General features: G+C 34.0%; 3 protein-coding genes and 1 long non-coding RNA gene across 4 annotated transcripts in view; 2 read left to right on the top strand and 2 right to left on the bottom strand.

The window, feature by feature from the left end:
• Positions 1-16: 16 nt before the first annotated feature.
• On the bottom strand, positions 17-5,118 carry LOC123694535 (eukaryotic translation initiation factor 3 subunit E). The gene is made up of 9 exons (XM_045639999.1): positions 4,941-5,118; positions 4,738-4,854; positions 4,255-4,422; positions 4,011-4,133; positions 1,707-1,948; positions 1,359-1,493; positions 1,026-1,220; positions 387-621; positions 17-126 (listed from the first exon to the last, which is right to left on the bottom strand). Exons 1-9 carry the CDS (start codon positions 5,034-5,036, stop codon positions 100-102), a joined length of 1,338 nt encoding a protein of 445 aa, XP_045495955.1. The 5' UTR covers positions 5,037-5,118; the 3' UTR covers positions 17-99.
• Positions 5,119-9,930: 4,812 nt separating this feature from the next.
• Positions 9,931-22,596, top strand: part of LOC123706412 (death-inducer obliterator 1) — a 34,212-nt gene continuing 21,546 nt past the window's right edge. Inside the window, exons 1-5 of the mRNA XM_045655683.1 lie at positions 9,931-10,342; positions 10,755-10,916; positions 11,034-12,873; positions 12,969-13,161; positions 13,576-13,800. Of these exons, the coding sequence (XP_045511639.1) occupies positions 10,210-10,342; positions 10,755-10,916; positions 11,034-12,873; positions 12,969-13,161; positions 13,576-13,800 (2,553 nt within the window). The 5' untranslated portion in view covers positions 9,931-10,209. The remainder of the gene's footprint in view (positions 10,343-10,754; positions 10,917-11,033; positions 12,874-12,968; positions 13,162-13,575; positions 13,801-22,596) is intronic.
• LOC123706420 lies at positions 15,340-18,337 on the top strand. Its single transcript, XM_045655695.1, has 3 exons — positions 15,340-15,702; positions 15,947-16,038; positions 16,170-18,337. Exons 2-3 carry the CDS (start codon positions 15,951-15,953, stop codon positions 18,266-18,268), a joined length of 2,187 nt encoding a protein of 728 aa, XP_045511651.1. The 5' UTR covers positions 15,340-15,702; positions 15,947-15,950; the 3' UTR covers positions 18,269-18,337.
• LOC123706446 lies at positions 18,832-19,375 on the bottom strand. The gene is made up of 2 exons (XR_006753402.1): positions 19,145-19,375; positions 18,832-19,028 (listed from the first exon to the last, which is right to left on the bottom strand). It is a non-coding gene; the product is annotated as an uncharacterized LOC123706446 (long non-coding RNA).

Raw genomic sequence — 22,596 nt, 5'->3', positions numbered from 1 at the left:
ATAATAAAAAGCAAAGTGTGGTAAGAATATGTATATTTTATAAAACTGTATCATTTTACAAAAATGAACAAATTTGAGACACCGTAAATTACACTTGGCTTAGAATTCTTGTGCTCCCCAGCGTATCTGCAATGAGAAAAAAACATATTATACACATGCCATTACAGTTAATAAGTCAGTAGGTACAAAATTTTATTCCAAACTATTGTATGTGAAAATTGTCCTGAAATATTTATTTATATTTATGAATACATTTACTTCACATGTTTGAATACATAATTGTTCTATTATTTAAACATATTATTTACGGAAAACAAAATTGATTAAGTATATATAATTCTTATCAATTGTAGGGTAAATGTTTTGTATGCATTGTTATCACTTACGTCTTGATTGCGAACTTTCTGTTTCCTTTCCACCAGTGACGTCAATGCTTCTGACCTTACGGACAGGGAGTCGATTCTCTCAACTAACTGTTGGTACGGTGACAGCGGCTGTGCACCCATCACCACGTGGCCGAGCTTCGAGTCGATCTTGGCGTCTAGACGCGCGTTACGGATCAAATTCACGATCCAGCATTCCGCTTCATCGGGTTGCATACTTAAGTTTTCTGCTAACATTCTGTAAAAGAAGAATGGTCAATTATATTTCCATAAAAATCATTTACTTATAGAATTTATCAATTTTAAGACTGCAACAAAAAAATTCATACTAATATTTACGAAACTATGCCTGTCGCCTGTCTATGTCAACTATGTATTACATTTTCACGTGTAAACCATAGCAATGATTTGGATAAAATTTGGTAGGAAAATATAAAGACAAGGTCAAAAGTTATAAGGTCAAACATAATTTGCCTTATTATTAAAAAATTTGTTCCTAAGGTCTGAATGCTTTTTTCCATTCCATACGAGCGTGAAATCGCGGGAAACATAGTTTTAAAAATGTATCTAGTTTATTTGTCCAAAATATATCGATTATATTAATTACTTCAAATGCAAACAAAATTCCCATTTCTCACTTACCCAATACTGATAACTTGGTGAATACGGCAGAAGGTTTCGAAAATCATCAACCTAGCGTTCTCAACGAATTCTTCGAGACACGCGATAAGGAAGAAGTCCGTGGACAGCACAGCCTGGCACTGGTTCAACTTTCTGCGCGCCGCTTCGAAATCGAAATTGACGTATAAGTGCTCAATGAACTCGGTGATCGGATCCCTGAAATTTTAATAAAATAATAATTGCAGTTTGAAAAAAATTGTGTCAATAGCGACATCTATAGAGATGGCGGAAAAAATCGATGCGAAATGCATGTTATTATGTAAAATTCATATGCATCTACCCTAACACACGTACCTGTAAGTGTAAGCCTCCTGTTGGATGACTTTTACAAGATCCTTGAGGGCATTCCGTCTTGAACGATTTATAATAACGGCTGTCGCCAAATAACGGAGAATGTGGGGACACATGGTTTGGATTGCGTTCAAATACCTGTTTGAAAAATAATAAATGCGTAATACGGAGATATATCACGGAGTAATGTTTAAAACCTTGAAAATGCTCTAAGTATATGAAATATTTTTTGATTCAATGAACGAAAGATTGTTATCAAAAAGCAACTTGCTTAGTTTTTGAATGGCTCTAGTATCCTGAAACTTCCGTTTCTCCTGAAACTATTACGAAAATCGCACTTTAAATACTCACAATGGTCTGTACAAGAACATCTCAATGATCAGGTCACGTCCCTTGACGTGGTTGAAAAACACAAACAGTGACCAGTGGACGAGCCAAGTGCGTTGCTGCAGAGCCTGCATGTTGCTAGCGGTGGCTCCCGCGCCACCGTTGTCGATGAATTCACGAAGTTTCGTCAAATCATCGAGAGCTCCATCCCAATTTTGCACGAGAATTTCGCTAGCAAACTTGCCCCACAATACAGGTAGATAGTTCTAAAATAAAGGTAATACATAATACGGGTATTCTTAAAATAAGTAATATATAAATTAGCCAAAACTTCATTTCAACCTTGTAATACTGGCCATAGTTTCTTTATTTTGTCCTGGGTGGAGTTAAAATATCTTTTGCCTTTCATTTTCAAATTTCAATCATGACACAAAAACAGGTAACTACAGATGTTGGCATTAAATAATATATCATAACTTAAATTTCCATCAATTATTTTCATATCTTATTCAATTTTATTTATGAAAAACCTTTTTGTTACTTTTTTGCTTTCATTACTTTTTTAAGTTGACAGTCTTTCGTAAAAAAATATTGGACGTGACAATTAATCTGCTGCTGCCGGAGCAATATGTCGATAAAATTAATTATACACAAATTAGAGAACGGTATTAATTCAAAGTCATTATCAATTACTATTGGGCAAAATGAAGACGAAGAATGTACATTTGGTGAATGGCTAGAAGGTAAAATAGAGGTAAAAAAGAAAGATATAGAAAAGTCTCGATTGATTGTGCGAATCGTTTCAGATGACGATGATACCAACCTAAACATCGAAAAATGTGCAAAAGAAATAAACAGTTTAAATATCAGCAATTTATCACAATTGCATATTAAAAAAAATGAAACAGAGAAAAGTCCACTAAAATTAACTTCCAGTAGTGAAAGTGTATCCAATAAAAGAATTCAAGACAATGAACCAGATGTCAATTTACTAGAACACAGTCTTGAAAAAGTAAAAGAAAACAATGCTCGATTATTGGATAATATTCATAAGTTGAATAGAACGTTGATATACACAAAAAAGAAAGAGATATTCGATATAAATTGCCCAAGGCCAATGCGATCGTATCCCTGCAATGTATGTGGAAAATGTTTCGTTTATGAAACAGGTCTCAGACGACATTATTCTATGAGACATGCGGGTATCGACAAGCAACCACGTTGGCAGATAATTTTTACTTGTATAGAATGCTTCCAAGTTTGGCCTCATCGGGAATTAGCGTTAAAGCATTCAACCTATTGTTGCAAGCCTGATAATACAGATTGCGTTAGAGAAATAAAGACATCTTTACTCCTGCAATGTGAGTTTTGTGAGAAAGTCTACACAAGTATACCAAGACTGCTTAAGCACAGCAGAACCCATACCACCGATAAAAATTACAATTGTAATGCATGCAACCTATCTTTTGATTCCTATAAGACGGCTGAAAAACATTGGATTTTATGTCCTTGGCTACTCATGTGCTATAAGTTTTCTTTACCAAAAATGCTACTATGCAATGCATGCGATCGCAAATTTAGAAACTATGATCATTTATATAATCACAGGTAAGGGGATTTGTTATTAACTAGATTTATATTACGATTGAAAAGCTTATACCAATAACTTTTTTTCAGGTATAAAGTGGGCCATTTTATCTTAAAGGTATGTAATGAAGCGGAGACTAACTCGACACCAAATATGGTGTATCAATGTGAGACTTGCGCACAATGTTTTCCAGGAGTATCGCATCTTCAAGCACATCGAAATCAATGCCACCCATCTTTCAATCAGCTTATGCTTTACAACAGCTTGTATGTATTTCTGATACATTGAATAGCCTATTGTATGTTTTTAAATTGAAACTATAATAAAAATCTTCATTGTTTTAGGAATTCAATTGAATACACTGAAACTTATGATTCAAGATATAATTAAGCAGTGAAGTGATGTGACAATAATACTGATTTATTTACAATATACAAAATAAAGATTGGTGTTTTGTATCATTAAAAACAAGTAGAGCCCAATAACAACCTGCGTGGCATTTGCCGCGCGAAGCTGCATTGACCGAGCCACCGACTTTCGTCTTTTCTGCTCAAAGGAAACTCTATCGTTTGCCGCACACATTCTAGACGAAAAGTATAGTATGATACTAACTTAATGGCCGCTGGGATCATCGTATGTCATCACCAATGCATCGCGAGACTGCACGCTGTATGTGGTTTTTATCGCACCTATGGCTAAGATTTACAAATATTTATTATAGAATACATGATATTTTTTACCTTATCAGTAGGTGACATGACCAATTGGCAAAAGTAGAGGTACGAAGCAGACTCCACATAGTTACCACACTCATATCGGTATTTTGCCAGCCGATACATGCTGTCTATCATATCAATTTTGAACTGGAAAAAAAATTAAAAAAATTTCATTTAATGTAATGAATCCTATGTTTCTTGTCTATGGTCATTAATTATAATCAAATAAACAAGAAACATAAAAATGTTAAGAACTAATTTTGATTACCTCAAATTCCTTATTTGTTGTCAAGTAATTGATGAGTGTTTTAGGATCCCTCATGGTTTCCATTGTCTTCATGACATCATCACGTTGCATTAATCTCAGTACTGGTTCAACTGCATCTTGAAGCTCTTGCAACTGTGATAGTACAACACCTCTGCGGGATTTGATTTCCTGTTTCAACATAAATTTACATTTAAATCATGTTAATATTGCTACCTTTAATGTTAATAAATAAAAATAATGGAAACAAACAGTCACATTGAAATAACAAAACTGTATTCTGAAATGAGAAGAAGTAAAGATATAAATTAACATCATGTATCTAATGACAACAAATTTATCATAGTGTTAAGAAACATTACTGGAAGAAATACTATCAACATACAAATTATATTTGAAATGACATTGTATGTGGCATCTTTTAGGTACTCTTGATTAATATTAATAATGTGATCATATAAAATATTTACAATCATAGAAACTTACTTCTGGGGTATCTTCATCAGGGTACAACAACCTTCTTATGTCTATCACGTAATCTATCATGTTAGTTTTACTTAAGATTTCCAGTTTTGCCTGCAGTAATTCTGATTGATCATACGTCTGAAAACAAAATACAAAGATTTTATAAAGACTTTATACCCGGTTATGCATCGAAATACGGGAACATGCATGAAACATAATGTTACCTCTTTTGCTGCCAAGAATTCTAATAAAGGGAACACGAGATGTCGATCTAGGTATTGACCTATTTTAAACGTTAGATCGAATTTAGAATAACTCATGATTTACGTTATTTACTTTATCCTTTCACAAAATAACCAAAAATCTCTCGTGTTCAAGCAATTGTTCAAGACAGAAGCAGAAGACTTGACAGACGACAGCTCACAAGATCGTCGTATTAGTTCATTGACAAGCGTCATTTATATGTTGACGTCGATTGCCACAGAGCAAGTTATTTTGCATACTGTAGAGTCTGGGAAAAGGCGGAAACAAGAAGCTTATATCTAATACACTGGAGATTTCGGTATGAACCAAGAAACTTATATCTAATACACTGGAGATTGCACTATGACCATTAACTTGTAACAAGAAAATATGACCTTGAATGACGTCAGTTATATAAATTTATAAAGGATAGAAAAAATTCGATCACGAGGCGGGACTTGAACCCGCATCCTTCGCGCCATTCCGGGGCGGATGCCTAACCAACTCAGCCACTCGTGACCCGCCTGAGCAATCGAATTTTTTCTATTCTTTCAGTTTTATGTGTCTTAAGGGACACACCGCGCGCCATCTATTGAGATGATTTAACAACCATTTCAACCAATATGAAGCACTTTTCAGTGAATACAATATTGTAACGATGGAACACGACCTTTTCTTGAATTTATATTTTTTGGTTTTTATGGCATTCAAATGCTTTATAAATATAAATTTATAAAGGATAGAAAAAATTCGATCACGAGGCGGGACTTGAACCCGCATCCTTCGCGCCATTCCGGGGCGGATGCCTAACCAACTCAGCCACTCGTGACCCGCCTGAGCAATCGAATTTATTCTATTCTTTCAGTTTTATGTGTCTTAAGGGACACACCGCGCGCCATCTATTGAGATGATTTAACAACCATTTCAACCAATATGAAGCACTTTTCAGTGAATACAATATTGTAACGATGGAACACGACCTTTTCTTGAATTTATATTTTTTGGTTTTTATGGCATTCAAATGCTTTATAAATATAAATTTATAAAGGATAGAAAAAATTCGATCACGAGGCGGGACTTGAACCCGCATCCTTCGCGCCATTCCGGGGCGGATGCCTAACCAACTCAGCCACTCGTGACCCGCCTGAGCAATCGAATTTATTCTATTCTTTCAGTTTTATGTGTCTTAAGGGACACACCGCGCGCCATCTATTGAGATGATTTAACAACCATTTCAACCAATATGAAGCACTTTTCAGTGAATACAATATTGTAACGATGGAACACGACCTTTTCTTGAATTTATATTTTTTGGTTTTTATGGCATTCAAATGCTTTATAAATATAAATTTATAAAGGATAGAAAAAATTCGATCACGAGGCGGGACTTGAACCCGCATCCTTCGCGCCATTCCGGGGCGGATGCCTAACCAACTCAGCCACTCGTGACCCGCCTGAGCAATCGAATTTATTCTATTCTTTCAGTTTTATGTGTCTTAAGGGACACACCGCGCGCCATCTATTGAGATGATTTAACAACCATTTCAACCAATATGAAGCACTTTTCAGTGAATACAATATTGTAACGATGGCTGAGTTGGTTAGGCATCCGCCCCGGAATGGCGCGAAGGATGCGGGTTCAAGTCCCGCCTCGTGATCGAATTTTTTCTATCCTTTATAAATTTATATTTATAAAGCATTTGAATGCCATAAAAACCAAAAAATATAAATTCAAGAAAAGGTCGTGTTCCATCGTTACAATATTGTATTCACTGAAAAGTGCTTCATATTGGTTGAAATGGTTGTTAAATCATCTCAATAGATGGCGCGCGGTGTGTCCCTTAAGACACATAAAACTGAAAGAATAGAATAAATTCGATTGCTCAGGCGGGTCACGAGTGGCTGAGTTGGTTAGGCATCCGCCCCGGAATGGCGCGAAGGATGCGGGTTCAAGTCCCGCCTCGTGATCGAATTTTTTCTATCCTTTATAAATTTATATTTATAAAGCATTTGAATGCCATAAAAACCAAAAAATATGACGTCAGTTATGTTTTTTGTCTCTTTCTGTGGAGTGACCACGCTGGTTTGTAAATTCAGGATTTTTCAAAATAGAAAAAACTAAAAATCATGGTCTATAAATAATAACGACATATATTTTGAACAGTATTTATATTATAAAATTACTGGTCATACTTTATAGGTACATACAATTTTAATTGGTATAGAATGATAGTTTTAAATAACTTTTGGCTAGAGTCTGGCCAGCCAAAGCTGAACCCAGTAAAGGGTGGCAAATTTAAAAAATATGGACCTGGTAACATCGGCTTTAGTAGGAAAAAAACATTTTGATACTTTTGATATTCATAAAGGTGATCATAGTATATAGGTTCATTATGTACACAACACAGCAGGATTTAAAAATTATTAAAGTAAAGGATTTGAACCGTTTTCAACAAAACTGACAACTAACTACGCAGAAACGCCATGATGACATTCCATAGTGTGGACACAAAAAAACACTGGGTTCAGCTTTGGCTGGCCAGACTCTACAAAGCTTGGATATGAACCGATATAATATAGCATTAACATCCTTTGTAAATAGAGGAAAGACCGAAATCTCCAGTGTATTAGATATAAGCTTCAACATTAACGTGTAACAAGGAAATATTGCCCAGTTGTTGTTTTTTATCACTTTCACACCTAACTTGGTATTGCCACTGTTAATACGAAGTTTTCCCAAGGCTACTATGTATGCTGTAATATTCTGTGCAAAAGGTTAGTTTTTGTACATGAGTTTGTTGATAAATTGCCAATAACGTCATTCAGAAGCATTGTTTGATGAGACAATTATTATTTATGCTGAATAAAATAAGTATCTGAACCAATTATCTATTAAAAAGCGATACTCCCTGATTATGGGTAGTCACCATAATAAAATTGTAGCAACTCTCACTTTGTCTATATGGCATGTGTGTCAAAAAATTCCGTCGCTTCGAATATTTAAGTTAATATTGTTGCTTATTTAATAAATATTTTCCGAATATAAAGAATGCATTGTATTGTGCAAAATTGCAGGGACACCAAATTCTGGCATAGAATTTCACAGGCAAGTGTATATTTACGTTATTTACAATATTCGTCAATACTCCTGCATTTGCCTGTTTAGAATCATTTCAATAGCAAAAATTGTAAAATTTTGCATCATTTTAGTAAGCAGTCATGTTAAATTTGTTATTTTCCTAATACCTACTTTATCATTTTTCAACAAATTTTCAATAAACAAATTTAACAAGTAAAGTAACCATGATGACGATTTTTTATGGGTAGCGAAGAGAGTAATATATTCTAATAACAATTTTATGATGAAAATTTAGAACACAATTTTAAAGATTGTTACTAGTAATGAAACAACACATGACATCGGTATTGCACTCACATGTAGACACTCATAAGATTATTCGTTTTTACATTAACTTACCTCATATTTCTTTGTTTTACGTATTTAAGCTTTCCAAAAAGTGAAATAAAAAGAAATATATGTGCCCATCAAGGGTAAAATTACTGAGGATTACGACCCAGAAAAAAATACCTTTTGAAAAATAAACTTTGTAAAGTTAGCTGAAATTTGTGCAAGGCTGCTATCATCAGTTTTTCTTTGATGATTTTGACTTGAAATTGACCCGTCGAAGCAACGCGTTTAAAAAGAAGATCTGAGTAGCTTACAATTTGGTAAACAGCATCTGATGCAAAACACAACTTTCCTCTATTTACAAAGGATGTTAATGCTATATTATATCGGTTCATATCCAAGCTTTGTAGCCAAAAGTTATTTAAAACTATCATTCTATACCAATTAAAATTGTATGTACCTATAAAATATGACCAGTAATATTATAATATAAATACTGTTAAAAATATATTATGTCGTTATTATTTATAGACCATGATTTTTAGTTTTTTCTATTTCGAAAAATCCTGAATATACAAACCAGAGTTGTCACTCCACAGAAAGAGACAAAAAACAACACTGACGTCATTCAAGGTCATATTTTCTTGTTACAAGTTAATGGTCATAGTGCAATCTCCAGTGTATTAGATATAAGCTTCTTGGGCGGAAACTTGGGCGGCAAATTAAAAAATTCATCATATGGCAACTTAGGTTATAGTATTGGAAATATAGTTTTTATAGCATTGCTTGGTACTTTTATTTATTACTAGCTGCTCCGCGCGGTTTCACCCCCGTGGCTCCACTCCTGTTGGTCGTAGCGTGATGATATACAGCCTATAACCTTCCTCGATAAATGGGCTATCTAACACCGAAAGAATTTTTCAAATCGGACCAGTAGTTCCCGAGATTAGCGCGTTCAAACAAACAAACAAACAAACTCTTCAGCTTTCGCGCGCCATCTATTGAGATGATTTAACAACCATCTCAACCAATATCCATCGTTACAATATTGTATTCACTGAAAAGTGCTTCATATTGGTTGAGATGGTTGTTAAATCATCTCAATAGATGGCGCGCGGTGTGTCCCTTAAGACACATAAAAACTGAAAGAATAGGATAAATTCGATTGCTCAGGCGAGTGGCTGAGTTGGTTAGGCATCCGCCCCGGAATGGCGCGAAGGATGCGGGTTCGAGTCCCGCCTCGTGATCGAATTTTTTCTATTCTTTATAAATTTATATTTATAAAGCATTTGAATGCCATAAAAACCAAAAATATAAATTCAAAGTGTATCATTATATAAAACCTATAACTCACGAACCCAAACTATACTAAGTACCATTTTATTTTAACAAATCTAAGTAAATTTACCTATTCAATCCAAAGTAAAATAACTAAAGATCAAATTATATATTTTGAAAACAGCGTTTACAATCGGTTTTATGTTATAGATACTCTGTGTTCAAAATTATAATCTATGTTTTCATAATGTTGGTATCTCGTGTAATGCTATCAAAAGTGCGTGTTTTCAGTTTTTTTCGATTTGGAGGTTCTGTTAATTTTAATATTGATTGAGTACAAATTTATAATATAAATTCGTGATTTATTTGTGTATTAGTGTACGAATATAATAAAAAATACATTGTGTGTGCAGTGGAATAAAAATAAATCCCATCTTATGCTTGCTTGGGATTGTGCAAAATGGCGGCGAATGTTTTTATAGATAGACGCGATGCATGTGAAGCAAAAGTGGGCTAAAAATAGAGAACTTGCATAGAGATAGTTACATTAATAGTGAACTAAAATGTCGAACACCGTAATAACAAATTATACGGACCTAAATGGACCCTCAACAAAAACTGACAGCTCCGTTGTTGTTATTGTAAACAAAGATGGATCTCTTTCCGTGGACCAAAAATTACTTGGAACTTTAATGGGTAAAAGAGTTGATTTATCATTTAATTAACCATTTCTCGATGATCTTCTATCAGTTTAGTAAACGCTCTTGTAATACAAAGTTGGCTTAAAAGTTTGTATTAGGAATATTAGACATACAACACATATACTTATAATCACATTTTTGTTTTTAATTTTTACGTTTATTAACACTTAAATTAAACCAATGAATGTTAATAATCTTTATTGAGCTATAATTTTTAATATTTTGTCATTTAAAGTGAATAATACGTATAAAAAATTTTTGGCGGGAATGTAGCTTATTTACTAGCTATGAAGTTAGCGTTGATGTTATTCTTCAAAAAATCCTTAATGAATCGAATTTTATTATTTATCAAAGATTATAAACGAGATTCTCGATTTATGTACTAATGTTTATTCCATAAATTCCAGGAAGCGATGGATCCCAAGCTGCAGGGATTAGTGTTGTACGAGTTGGACATGAGGGTAGGCCTGATGATGCCACAGATTCTGAAAACGAAGATGATAAAGTTCCCCATGTCACATTATCTGTAGACAGCTACTATGACGAACCAGATAGTATAATAAAATATGGTGAGTATTGTTATTAGAAACCGTGTCTGTAAATCATACTACAGGGCTGCACTGCAGTTTTATGATTTTGTGTTACAGTACTTTATTTTATTGTATATAATATTTATGTTATTTCAGATAGTGGTGCAGAGATGTTGCAATCATTAAGGATAGAAACAAGAGAAAACAGCCTAGTTGGCTTTCAAAATGATCACTGTTATACTCCTTTGACTTCTCCCAGTCAAACATTACCGCAGCGAAGTGAATCATTCACAACATATGATGATCCTATTATTGAAATTACACATCACCCACCCCCAAAACCAGTGACAACACCTAAGAAAATTACTATATTGGATCAAAAAATTATTGCCAAGGGTAAAAAGCTCATAATCAATCCATTAGAGCCTATTAAAGCTAATGAAAGTCTCAATAAACCATTACCAGTATTATCAAAATCGAAAGCTGTAAGTCAAGTTGAAAAAGCCTCCTTGAAGTCAAAATTAGAAGATAACACTGAGTCATCTTCAGTAAGCTCTTCGGGTGACAGTGCTGCTGACAGAGATTCTGATTCTGACTATAAAGATACAAAGGATAGATCAGCTCCTCCAAAATTACGTCGGCTAAAGACTAAGCCAAGAATTTTAAAGAGTGTCCAATTGGCTAAAGCTACAAAAGCTGATCCAAAAACAGCATCAAGATTAAAAGCCGGTAAAAATATATTAAGAAGAGAAATTAAGGAGAAGGTGCTAAGTAAAAATATAATTATTAAGAAACAACCAGAGACTGAAGTAGTAGCACCAAAGGAAACTATAATTTCCATGCCTACATTGGTACCCCTAGCACAGCCAACTAATGATCTGACTAAAGTAACACCAAAATTAGTTCCAAAAATAATCAAGAAAGAGAAGAAGACACCGGCTCATGTAACGGCACTTTTATCTGATATGACATCATTGTTTTCTACACCAGATGTCATTAGAAGAGTCTCAACTGAAACTAAGCCACCAAGCAAAGTTGAAAAAGAACCCATTCCAGTCCCTAAAAAGCCTGAGACACCAAAATCTCTCGATTTAAATAGTGACAAGACCATTGAAGTTGCAAAATCACTTGAAAATGAACATAATAAGATTCAGACATCTATAAAGACCTTTGTTAAGTCAACAAAACCTAACATTCCTGAAAAAGTTAAAGCTTATGAACCAATACCACAGTTAGATGATGCAAGTTTAGCGCAAATACTGCAAGACACAGCACCCCATTCATCGAAAGTTCATTCGAACATAACTGCTGCAAATGTTATTAATAGTCCAAATCTGACTGGCCCACTTTCACCTACTCTAGATTTGTTGGCGGGATTGCAACCAGAGGAAGATGGTTTAACAGAAGATTTGCTGATGCATGTTGCACAGCTTGTTGAAAGTTCTGAGAATTTACAGGAAGTTTTAGATAAACAAGTTCTTGGTAAAGTAGACACAATTCCAGCTAAACTTGTTCCAAATGAACAAGCTAATACATTTACTCAGACACAGCAACCACAAATAGCAACACCACAGCATGCAATACAAACTCCGCCACAAGTGCAACAACAAATGCCAATACAGGCACAAACACAACCAACTCATAGTTTGTATTCACAAACCCCAGTGAAAATAGCAAAAGCTGTGTTGCCACGGAAAGATCCCATAGAAATAGTAAGACGAGATGGCAGAGTTATTACATTACCACCAATTGAAGCTCCGGCTACAAGGTCATCAAAAAGAAAAACTCTAGTTGAACCTGCAGCTCCTGAAATTGCAACCGCTTCCCCCATACCACAAGAGATAACTACCCCAGAACCAGTGGTTCAACATGTGTCTAAGCAATATTCAAATAAAAAGTTGGTTAATAAGAAGGTTGAGCCAATAATACAAACACCAGTCATTGAAAAATCAGCAGAATCTCAAGAAAGTTGGAATTCTGAAGATGATCCTAATAGGTAAATGTTATTTTTGTAATATTTTATAAGTTGCAATAGGAATAAATACAAATATAAATATTGTTTCATAAAAAAATCAATTACTATATTTGCAGATTATGGTGTATATGCAAGCAACCACATAACAACCGCTTCATGATCTGTTGCGATGGCTGCGAGGACTGGTTCCATGGCAAGTGTGTGAACATCACCAAGGCTATGGGCCAGCAAATGGAGGAACAAGGCATTGAGTGGCGGTGTCCAAACTGTATTAAGAAATCTAAACCTCCTCCTAAAACACCTGCAAAGGTAAGAATACACATACTGTTGTCTATTATTCCTTAATAACTCACAATTAAGTACATATTATTAATATAATCTATATAAGTATTTATTTAAAATTATATATGTATAATTATCAGCCATCTGGTTTCCATAACACAAGCGAAAGCTACGTTTGGGATCAGATTGTGCCGTGTGTGAAAATTGTCCTGAGATATTTGAAAAAAAATATGCATAAAATGAGAAAATAATACTAAACCCCACTGACACTATATTTTTTACAGATTTTTTCGTTATTGTTAATTTTCTGACACCTGCACTTGTACTTAATCTTTGCAAATTCATTGTTTTGCAAATTCATCATAATTTAAAGCATAAAGTAGAAAAATAGAAATGTTTATTTTTAAGTGCTAAACCTATTGTGAATGGTCATCCTTATAGGCAACACCTATACAAAAGCAAGTAGAGACTACACCACAAGCTACACCAGCAAAGGAAGGAGGGAAATCAAATTGTATTGTTTGCAAGAAACCAGCGAGAGCAAGTAGCATATATTGCAGTGATAGTTGCATATTAAAACATGCACAGGATTCACTTGGTGTGCAGGGTGGTACGAAAACTAATACACCTAGTGGCAAAAGTGCTGAGAAAGTTGCAGAATCTAGGGTAAGTGGATTTTTTTTAAGTAATGATTAATTCAATGTTTTAAAATGTCTGGATGAATACCACTTTGGACAATAAATGGTTCAATGACATAAGTGAAATATGAGATATAATATAATAAATAGACATCGGATTATATGCATTTGCATGTTTGCATATTCAGTCGTTGACAGACGATCGTGCATAATACACGTCCTTATACAACTATAAATATTTCTATCTACCCGCTAACGCAATGTCTAAGTGTGATATTTGTAAAAAAAACGGTTACCAAATCAATTCCTGGTTGCGAGTGTAACAAGTGTGAAAGAATTGTTCATCTTAACACCCGATGCAGTGGTCTAACTAATAAGCAGATTGCCGCGCTTAAGGCTGCCCCTAGTTTAGAATGGACCTGCTTGGAATGTCAGCGCGAGTCACCCAGACGTAACTCATCTATTATTATTCCCGAAGACGACGATGAAGACGACACCCATGTACAGATAAACGCGAAAAAGTTGCTGAGTAACATAACGAGGGAAGTCGAAAAAGCAATAAAAAGTGAAATGCGCGAACTAAATGAAGCATTACAATTTCATAGCGCTAAATTAGATGAAGTCGTAGAAAGCATGGATACATTCAAACAAACTATTAAAACACTAGAGCGGAAGAACATCGAACTAACAAACCGAAATAATAATCTAGAAACTCGTGTCGGTGCATTAGAGCAACGCCTACAAGAAATTGAACAAGCAAAACTCTCAAAATACGTGGAAATCGCAAACATTCCGCATGAAGCTACAGAGGTTGTCAACAAGTTAGTAGAAAAGGTGGCACTAAAACTTAACCAGCCGGTCGAAAGTATCAGGAGTTCACGCCGACTACAAAGCAAAAACCAACCAGCTAATATAATGGTGGAATTAAGAAACGAAAAAGCACAAGAAGATTGGCTAACGGCTGCCAGATCCTACAATACTAAGGTATCAGATGTCTGCCCATCCCATCTAAATAACAACAACACCGTTTTTATTAGAGAAGCCATGACAAAAATGAATAAAAATTTGCTATGGGAAACTAAGCAAGAACTAAAAATCAATCTAAATTTCAAGTATGTATGGTTTAAGAAAGGATTCGTTAAAGCTCGTAAAGATGATAGTTCAAAAATTTATATTATTAGAAGCTCGGCGGACGTATGTCCGCCGAGCCGTTTTTGCTATAGCGTGTATACGCTATAGCAAAAAGTAAATCCTAAACTTTGTTTTGTATTTAAATAGGTAGTTAACGCTTGCAACAGATCATAAAATTGTATATAATATGGATAGTTTACAAGATAATGTCTATGAAGTCTTCGATTGTATAAATATAAACGATTTTTTAAACAACATCCCCAATATGCCTATAAATCTATTGTGTATCCACATTAATATAAGATCCGTCATTAAAAACTTTGTTACATTACAACAGTGTATATCATCCGCACAAAAGCGCATTGATGTTATTATACTTACTGAGGTTAACATTACGGATAATATTAGTAGCTTATCGACGGTTAAGAACCAATAGTGTCTATCTCATTTTTTTACGTTTTTCACTTTTTAATGTAGGTAGATTTAAAGTTTAATTTGGCTTGGCCTACTCAGGCACATATCTCAAAATTCACAAAATTGTTGTAGTTATTCGCTATAGAAATTCCATCTAAGTTAAGAGCACGTGTATTATTCTGCCAATACTGTTTATCTCTTTTCCATTGCGGCTGTACCTCGCCGCATCTAGCGTGAGACTGACAAATTGGCAAGTGGCAGGGCCCGGCAGTGCGTGCGGTTCGAGGATGCGACAGTGATAGATTAGAAAGAGACAGTTTATTGTATTCAAAAGTAGCAAAGGAGTAGTTTCAGTTGTTCGCTAGAGTTTCGACAAGTTTAGTAGGTAAGTAATTTTGCAACTATAATATTAGTAAAAACCAATTTTAAATGATTCTATTGATACAATTTTTGTTTGAGAAGAAAGTTTTGTGTTTGATTACATATTTAGCCGAAAATTATTCAATATGTATCTATGTTTTAAGTGCAATTGTTGATAAACAAACAACTAATGTTGAGATAGATATTATTTCCAGAATTTATTTCGAAGAATCATATTTGTAATTGTGATTATATCATTTTTATTCCAGTAAAATGGCTAATCGGTTTAAGGGATTTAGATCAAACATGATCTTGAGTCTACTGAAGGCTGAACATGAACCTAATAATGTTGGACGTGACGGTGAGTTACTTTTTATTATCACACAAGCTTTTATTTTATTTGCAACGTTCGTATGCAAGTATGTATGTTCGTAGGAGATTTCATTTAATGAATTGATATACTTTAAACTGATGAACCTGTTTATTTTACAGATAATACAACAAAAAACATAAAACCTGAATCCTCTGCACTAACACATAATAAAAACTTTGATCCACCTATGAAACAAATTGTTATAGATAAGCATGAGCGTATTCTTCTGGAAAAACAAAATATTTTCAGAATCTGTTTAAAAAATCCGAAATCTTTATCATTAAGTGATTTAACTCAAGATGACCAGAAACAGTCTACCAAAAGACCACTGTCTGCGCCTCCGGAAGCTATAATATTAGACTATTCCTGTGTAAGCCCTTCAATTGCATTTGACTTTTATTTTAATGATTACCCACAAGTTAATGAAGAACCACAGGTGCAAAATATAAATGAAAGTACAACAGACTGTGAAACAAGTGAAGATGATTACGGAAAAGTTAATGAAGGCCGAAAACGTCGTAATATAGCGAAAAAAGATGAATGGAAAAAACTTGCAGCACAAAGAAAAAGAATGCGCGGCGAAGAATATTTAGGGTATTCAAAGCCTCGAAACGAGAAAATGCGGCAAGACCAGATACGACCAGCTAAGCAAATGGGTGATGCATGCACTTCGGACTTTTGCAGAAGAAGCAAATTCAGAGGTTGTAATAATTTTGAAGAAGACACACGCAAATCCATTCATAGTTACTTCTGGAAACATCTTAATTGGGGCGAAAGAAAAATGTATGTCAGAGGACTTGTAAACCGTACTAGGACTACTCAGAAAACGAAAGGTGAAGAACCTTCTCGTCGAGAGGGCACATTAAGTTATTTTTTGCCTAAACCAGGGAATGAAGGTAAAATTCAAGTTTGTAAGCAAATGTTCTTGAATACTCTGTCACTGAAGCCTACCACTGTTCAGCTGTGGGTAAAAGACGCTAGTTTCAATGAGGACACAGCAAATCAGGAGAATAGCCAGGTAAATAGACAAAATGCAAAGATGGTAGCCTTAAATGACTATTTTAAAAGTATCCCAAAAATGCCATCACATTATGCTCGTAAGGATACTAGAAAACTATACTTGGAGCCTGTATATCGTACTATATCTGATGTATTTAACGCCTACAAACAACATTGCAATGACATAAATATACCTGCTGTATCTAGATACACATTTGATAGAAGTTTTAAACAAAATAATTTATCAATATATACTTTGAAAAAAGATATGTGTGATATTTGTCTTGGCCATAATGAAGGTAATATTGATGAGCATATTTATCAAGAGCATCTTATAAAAAAAAATAGAGCCAGGGAAGAAAAGGCAAAGGATAAAGAGGATGCAGCAATGGGACATTGCATTTTATTAACGATGGACCTAGAATCGGTTAAAGTTTGCCCTTACTCCACGGCTAGCGCTTTATACTTTAAAACGAAATTGACATGCCATAATTTTACACTCTTTGATTTGATTTCACGCCATTGCACATGTTACTGGTTCACAGAAACGGCAGCAGACCTTACTGCGAGTACATTCGCGTCATTTGTGATAGACTACTTAGAGCGCCATTGTCTACCGAAGAAATTGCCAATAATTATTTATTCCGATGGTTGTACTTACCAAAATCGGAACGTTATAATGGCAAATGCGCTTTTGAACTTAAGTATAAAGCACAAAATCACCATCACCCAAAAGTTCCTCGAACGTGGTCACACTCAAATGGAGTGTGATTCGGTTCACAGTGCGATTGAACGGAAGCTCTCAAATCGTGTTATTCATTTGCCATGTGATTATGTTTCGGTAACTAAAGAAGCAAGAGCATCAAATCCTTACGAAGTAATTCAGATTGACCATAGTTTTGTGAAAAATTATGCCGATACATCTACTTGGCTTTACAAAACTATAAGGCCAGGACGCAAAGCTGGTGACCCTACTGTAACAGACTTAAGAGCTATTCTTTACAACCAAGAAGACACTATTCAAGTAAAACTACATTTCGACCAGGATTGGTTTGCCTTGCCACAAAGACCAAAAAGATATAACCCCGACGTGTCTTATTCGACCTTAAATGAAAATATGATTCCCATAACTGCCTCGAAGTACCAGCACCTCCAAGAGCTCAAACAAGTTCTACCAAATGAATGTCATAATTTTTATGATACACTGCCCCATTTGTAGTACGTGTGTGTGTGTCAGTGTATTTGTTGTTTGTTTCTGTTTTTACTAAAAATTTAAAGTATTTTTTAGTTATTTAGAAGTCATTTTGAGTTATTTTAAAGTTTTTTTGCTTATTTCGAATATAATATTTCATCTTCCATTGCATTGTGATCATTATTAAAAAATATGATTTTTTCATTGTGTTGTTTTATTTAAAAAACGGCTAACTACTACTTATTTAAAAAATATTTACACTAATAAAACCAATACCACCTAACTCACGTTAATTGTAAATTGGCTTATCTTAACCTAATGCTAGGATATATATCGCATTTCAGCCTATTTTTTCTATTTTTACATATATAAACATTTCAAGTATCTTTCTATTCAAAGCCGAGAAATGTTTTTTTTATCTCCTGTAAAGTTAACTTTATTGAGTTAGACACTATTGATTCTTAATCGTCGTTATATCACTTAAACGGCTATCAAATGTATACGTCTCTAAGAAAATGTAAAAGGGGTGGGGGTATTATTGTATATGTAAGTAATAAACATACATGTTACGTACACAATGTAAACACAAATTATTTCGAAAACGTATTATTCACAATAACCACTCACACAAACTATAATACAAACATTTGTGCAATATATCGTCCCCCTAACACTAATAAACACTTATTTATCGATGAACTTAACAGACTAATAATGAATAAGTGCCCTATAAAAACTGATCTTCATATACTGGGTGATATTAACATAGATCTGCAATCAGACACTCCTATAAAACATAAATATAATAATACAATGCATGGTCTAGGCCTTTTGTGTGGGATCACAGCTTACACTAGAATCGAAACATATAATAATAAAATAAGTAAATCATGCATAGATCACATCTACACTCGATCACACGCAAAAGATCTATTCACAGCAGCGATCGGTACGACACTAGCGGATCACCGGGCCGTAATGCTCGCTTGCGTCGGGGATTGTACACAGGATGATACAAAATATAAAACTATGATAGATAATAAAAAATTAAATACATTACTAGAACAAATAGATTGGACATGTACGGACAATATGACATGTCCAATTAATATATATAACTATATACACGATCAATTTAAAAACAGCTATGAAAAATGTGAATTTACTATTAAAATTAAGACTAATAATAAAGAACGAAATAATAACGAGTGGATTAATAAGAAGGTTATACAAGCTTGTGAAACTAGAGACAAACTATTTATACAGTGGACTAAAAACACAAATAATTATATTATTAAACAAAAATATAATAAATATAGAAATTATGTAAATTCATTAATTAATAAAACAAAAAATAAATACACAAAATATAATATCATTTCAAACAAGAATAATTCAAAAAAGCTGTGGGAGATACTTAACAAACTCACTGGTAGAATAAAATCTTCTATTGATTCAATACTGCGTAATGCATTTATTAAGAAAGGAACAACAAGTAACGATATTGCAAATAATTTTGCCTCAACTTTTCACAACAGTGTCAAACAAATAATCCCGAAATGTGTAGAACCATTGCTTGATAAAACATGCTATGAACACTCGGCAAATGTAAGCATGCGATTTAAGAGAGCCGACGCCAATTCAGTGGCCAAAATAATTAGAGCATTAAATAGCAACAAAGCTCCTGGGTTGGATAGAATAAGAGCAATTGACGTCAAATTACTTTGTGAGAAAATAAAAAATACCTTGGCAAATTTAATAAACACCAGCATCATAAGTGGTAAATATCCGACAGAACTTAAAAAAGGCATTGTTCGTCCAATTCATAAAAATGGTAACAGAAACGATTATGACAAATATAGACCAATAACCATATTACCTACTATTGACAAAATAATAGAAAAGTATATTAGTAGCCAAATTTACAGTTTTTATGAACGCAACAACATATTAACAAAAAATCAATACGGATTTCAACCGCATAAAAATACAACACAGCTGCTTTCCACCTTTACAGATAGTCTTTATAAACACCTTGACAGTAAAAAGCATGTCCTAATCGTATTTATTGACTATAGTAAGGCGTTTGACACCTTAAGGCACAGCACACTGATAAAAAATCTAAATGATAGCGGTATTAGAGGAAGTCTCTTGACATGGTGTGAGAATTATCTCCAAGATAGATCATATCAAGTTCGAGTCCTCAATGCTGACAGCTACCCAGTACACGTTACGGAAGGCACGGCACAGGGCTCGGTCCTCGGACCGCTGCACTATCTAACATATGTAAACAGCCTCTCCAATGCACTAAAACAGTGCGAGATCTATCAGTTTGCTGATGATACGTGCCTAGTTTCAACTGGTAATAGTGTAGATGAGGCTCTAACAAAACTTCAAAGTGATTTTGATACTCTCATTAGGTGGTCCCACGACGCAGGATTAGTACTCAATGCTTGCAAAACAAAATTAATGTACGTTAGTTCAAGTCATAACCGCAGTGCAATTTCACCAAAATTAATAGCTCATAATCATAGTTGCCTACATTCCAAAAAATGCGACGCTATACATGTTTGCTCATGTGACGCTATAGGTCTCGTTAGCAATCACACATATCTTGGCTTAATCATTGACGATCGATTAAATTGGAAAGCTCACATAAACCACGTTTGTGATAAGCTAAGAGCCATATTAGCTAAATTCTCTCTAATCAAATACAAAGTGCCATACAAAACGCTACTGTTACTTTATAAAGCTCTGGTGGAGTCTATAATATCTACTATACGGACTATCAAGCTATGGGAGAACATACAAAACACATCTCGACAGTATTTTTTCACTACAGCTACGTATCCTAAAAGTAATTGTGCCAAGTAATCTAAAAACAACTTACAATGACGACTATAGTAAATTATTCTCTTTTCTAAAAATATTACCTATTCACGAACAAGTTGAATTAGTGTTATTAAAAGAACACTTTTTTACAGATAATATCATCAAAATAAAACACTCTTATTATTCAGTTCGTAGGGCGGACCTCTCAGTTCTACAGTTACCAAGCTATAATAACCTTTATGGAAAGAGAACTTTGAACTACGTAATTCCTAACTTAATAAATAGACTACCTAAAACACTCAAGGATACACTAACAAATAAAAATATTAAAATAAAACTAAAAAACTACTATGAAAAATTAATTATTGATAAATATTCATAATTACGAACATGTTTAAAAATTATGTATAATATAGACTAACGCCATAATGTGTGTGTGTATATGTGTATATATATACATAAATACACACATACATTATCTACTGACGTATTATAATTGTGTAGAAAATTTCATTCAATTTATAAACTAATTAACTGTAAACGAAAATCAACACCCTGTGGGTGCGGAGTGCAGACCGCAGTTGCGATAAGACGTAGATCATTCTTTTTTGTTTCTACCCACGAGTGTTGTTTTCTGCGATCATTGGATAAAGGATGTACTTGGATGTTGCGAAATATTTTTGTTGGTTCTGTAAATGAATGTATGTAATAATGTTGTATTATTGTTTGTCAATATTATCGTATCTTTATTTTGTATGTCGACGGCGCTGGCGCGCGGTAAATCTCTAAAGAGATTATGTTTGCGCCAGTTTAATTTAAGTTATAATGAATTGTATTATTGTATTGGATAAATAAATAAAATAAAATAAATAAATGCATATAACTCTCTAATGGGGAATATTCATGTTTTTCTTTTTTGTCTTAAATTAATAGTTTACTATTTTATAACGTAGAAAAAAATATTAATGGGCTTCAAAATACTCTAGATATTTTTAAAAATGAAATTTAAAACTTTTAAAAAATGTAAGCAGTTCAAACGCCGCCATTGTGCGCGCGCTTTGCGTGACGTCACATGACACGTCCAGTGGGTGTTTACCTTGTGTTTACTATGGAGTATGGAGTGATGATTCATACAATGTCGTGTCAAATGACGTCACATTTCGTTCGACCTGTGGTGGCGCGTTCTGGCAGTTTGAATTTCGCTCACTTATTTTGCACTTTTTGAATATTATTTTAGGGGTTTAAATAAAAAGTAAATAAAAAAAATCCTTTTCATTATAATATTACGTTAATAAGTATTCGAGAAAAAAATATTTTAGGCCATTAAAAATTTTATGCATATTCCCTTATTTTAGCCTATTTCCTCCAATCGTGCATATTTCGTTAAGTAGCGGGAGTTTTAATTGGTTGACAAACCTTTATTAGCCAATCAGAACGCTCAGCGAGTAAACAAACGCTACTTTGGCATGGTAAAATGGCAAAAAATTACGAAATGGGCTCCATTTAAGTAAATTTTGAGCCAT

Source organism: Colias croceus, chromosome 1 (assembly GCF_905220415.1).
Source record: "Colias croceus chromosome 1, ilColCroc2.1".
Taxonomy (NCBI): Eukaryota; Metazoa; Arthropoda; class Insecta; order Lepidoptera; family Pieridae; genus Colias; species Colias croceus.
The sequence above is the reverse complement of the archived record's forward strand: the minus strand, read 5'-3'. Positions and strand labels throughout refer to the sequence as shown.

Excerpts from the sequence above, each read along its gene's own strand:
- LOC123694535 (XM_045639999.1), bottom strand. The coding sequence starts at position 5,036 with ATGAGTTATTCTAAATTCGATCTAACGTTTAAAATAGGTCAATACCTA. Across the intron at positions 1,949-4,010 it reads TCATGTCACCTACTGATAAG|AACTATCTACCTGTATTGTG; the intron begins GTAAAAAATATC and ends CCTTTATTTTAG. Across the intron at positions 1,221-1,358 it reads CAGGAGGCTTACACTTACAG|GGATCCGATCACCGAGTTCA; the intron begins GTACGTGTGTTA and ends TTAAAATTTCAG.
- LOC123706420 (XM_045655695.1), top strand. The coding sequence starts at position 15,951 with ATGGCTAATCGGTTTAAGGGATTTAGATCAAACATGATCTTGAGTCTA. Across the intron at positions 16,039-16,169 it reads TAATAATGTTGGACGTGACG|ATAATACAACAAAAAACATA; the intron begins GTGAGTTACTTT and ends TTTATTTTACAG.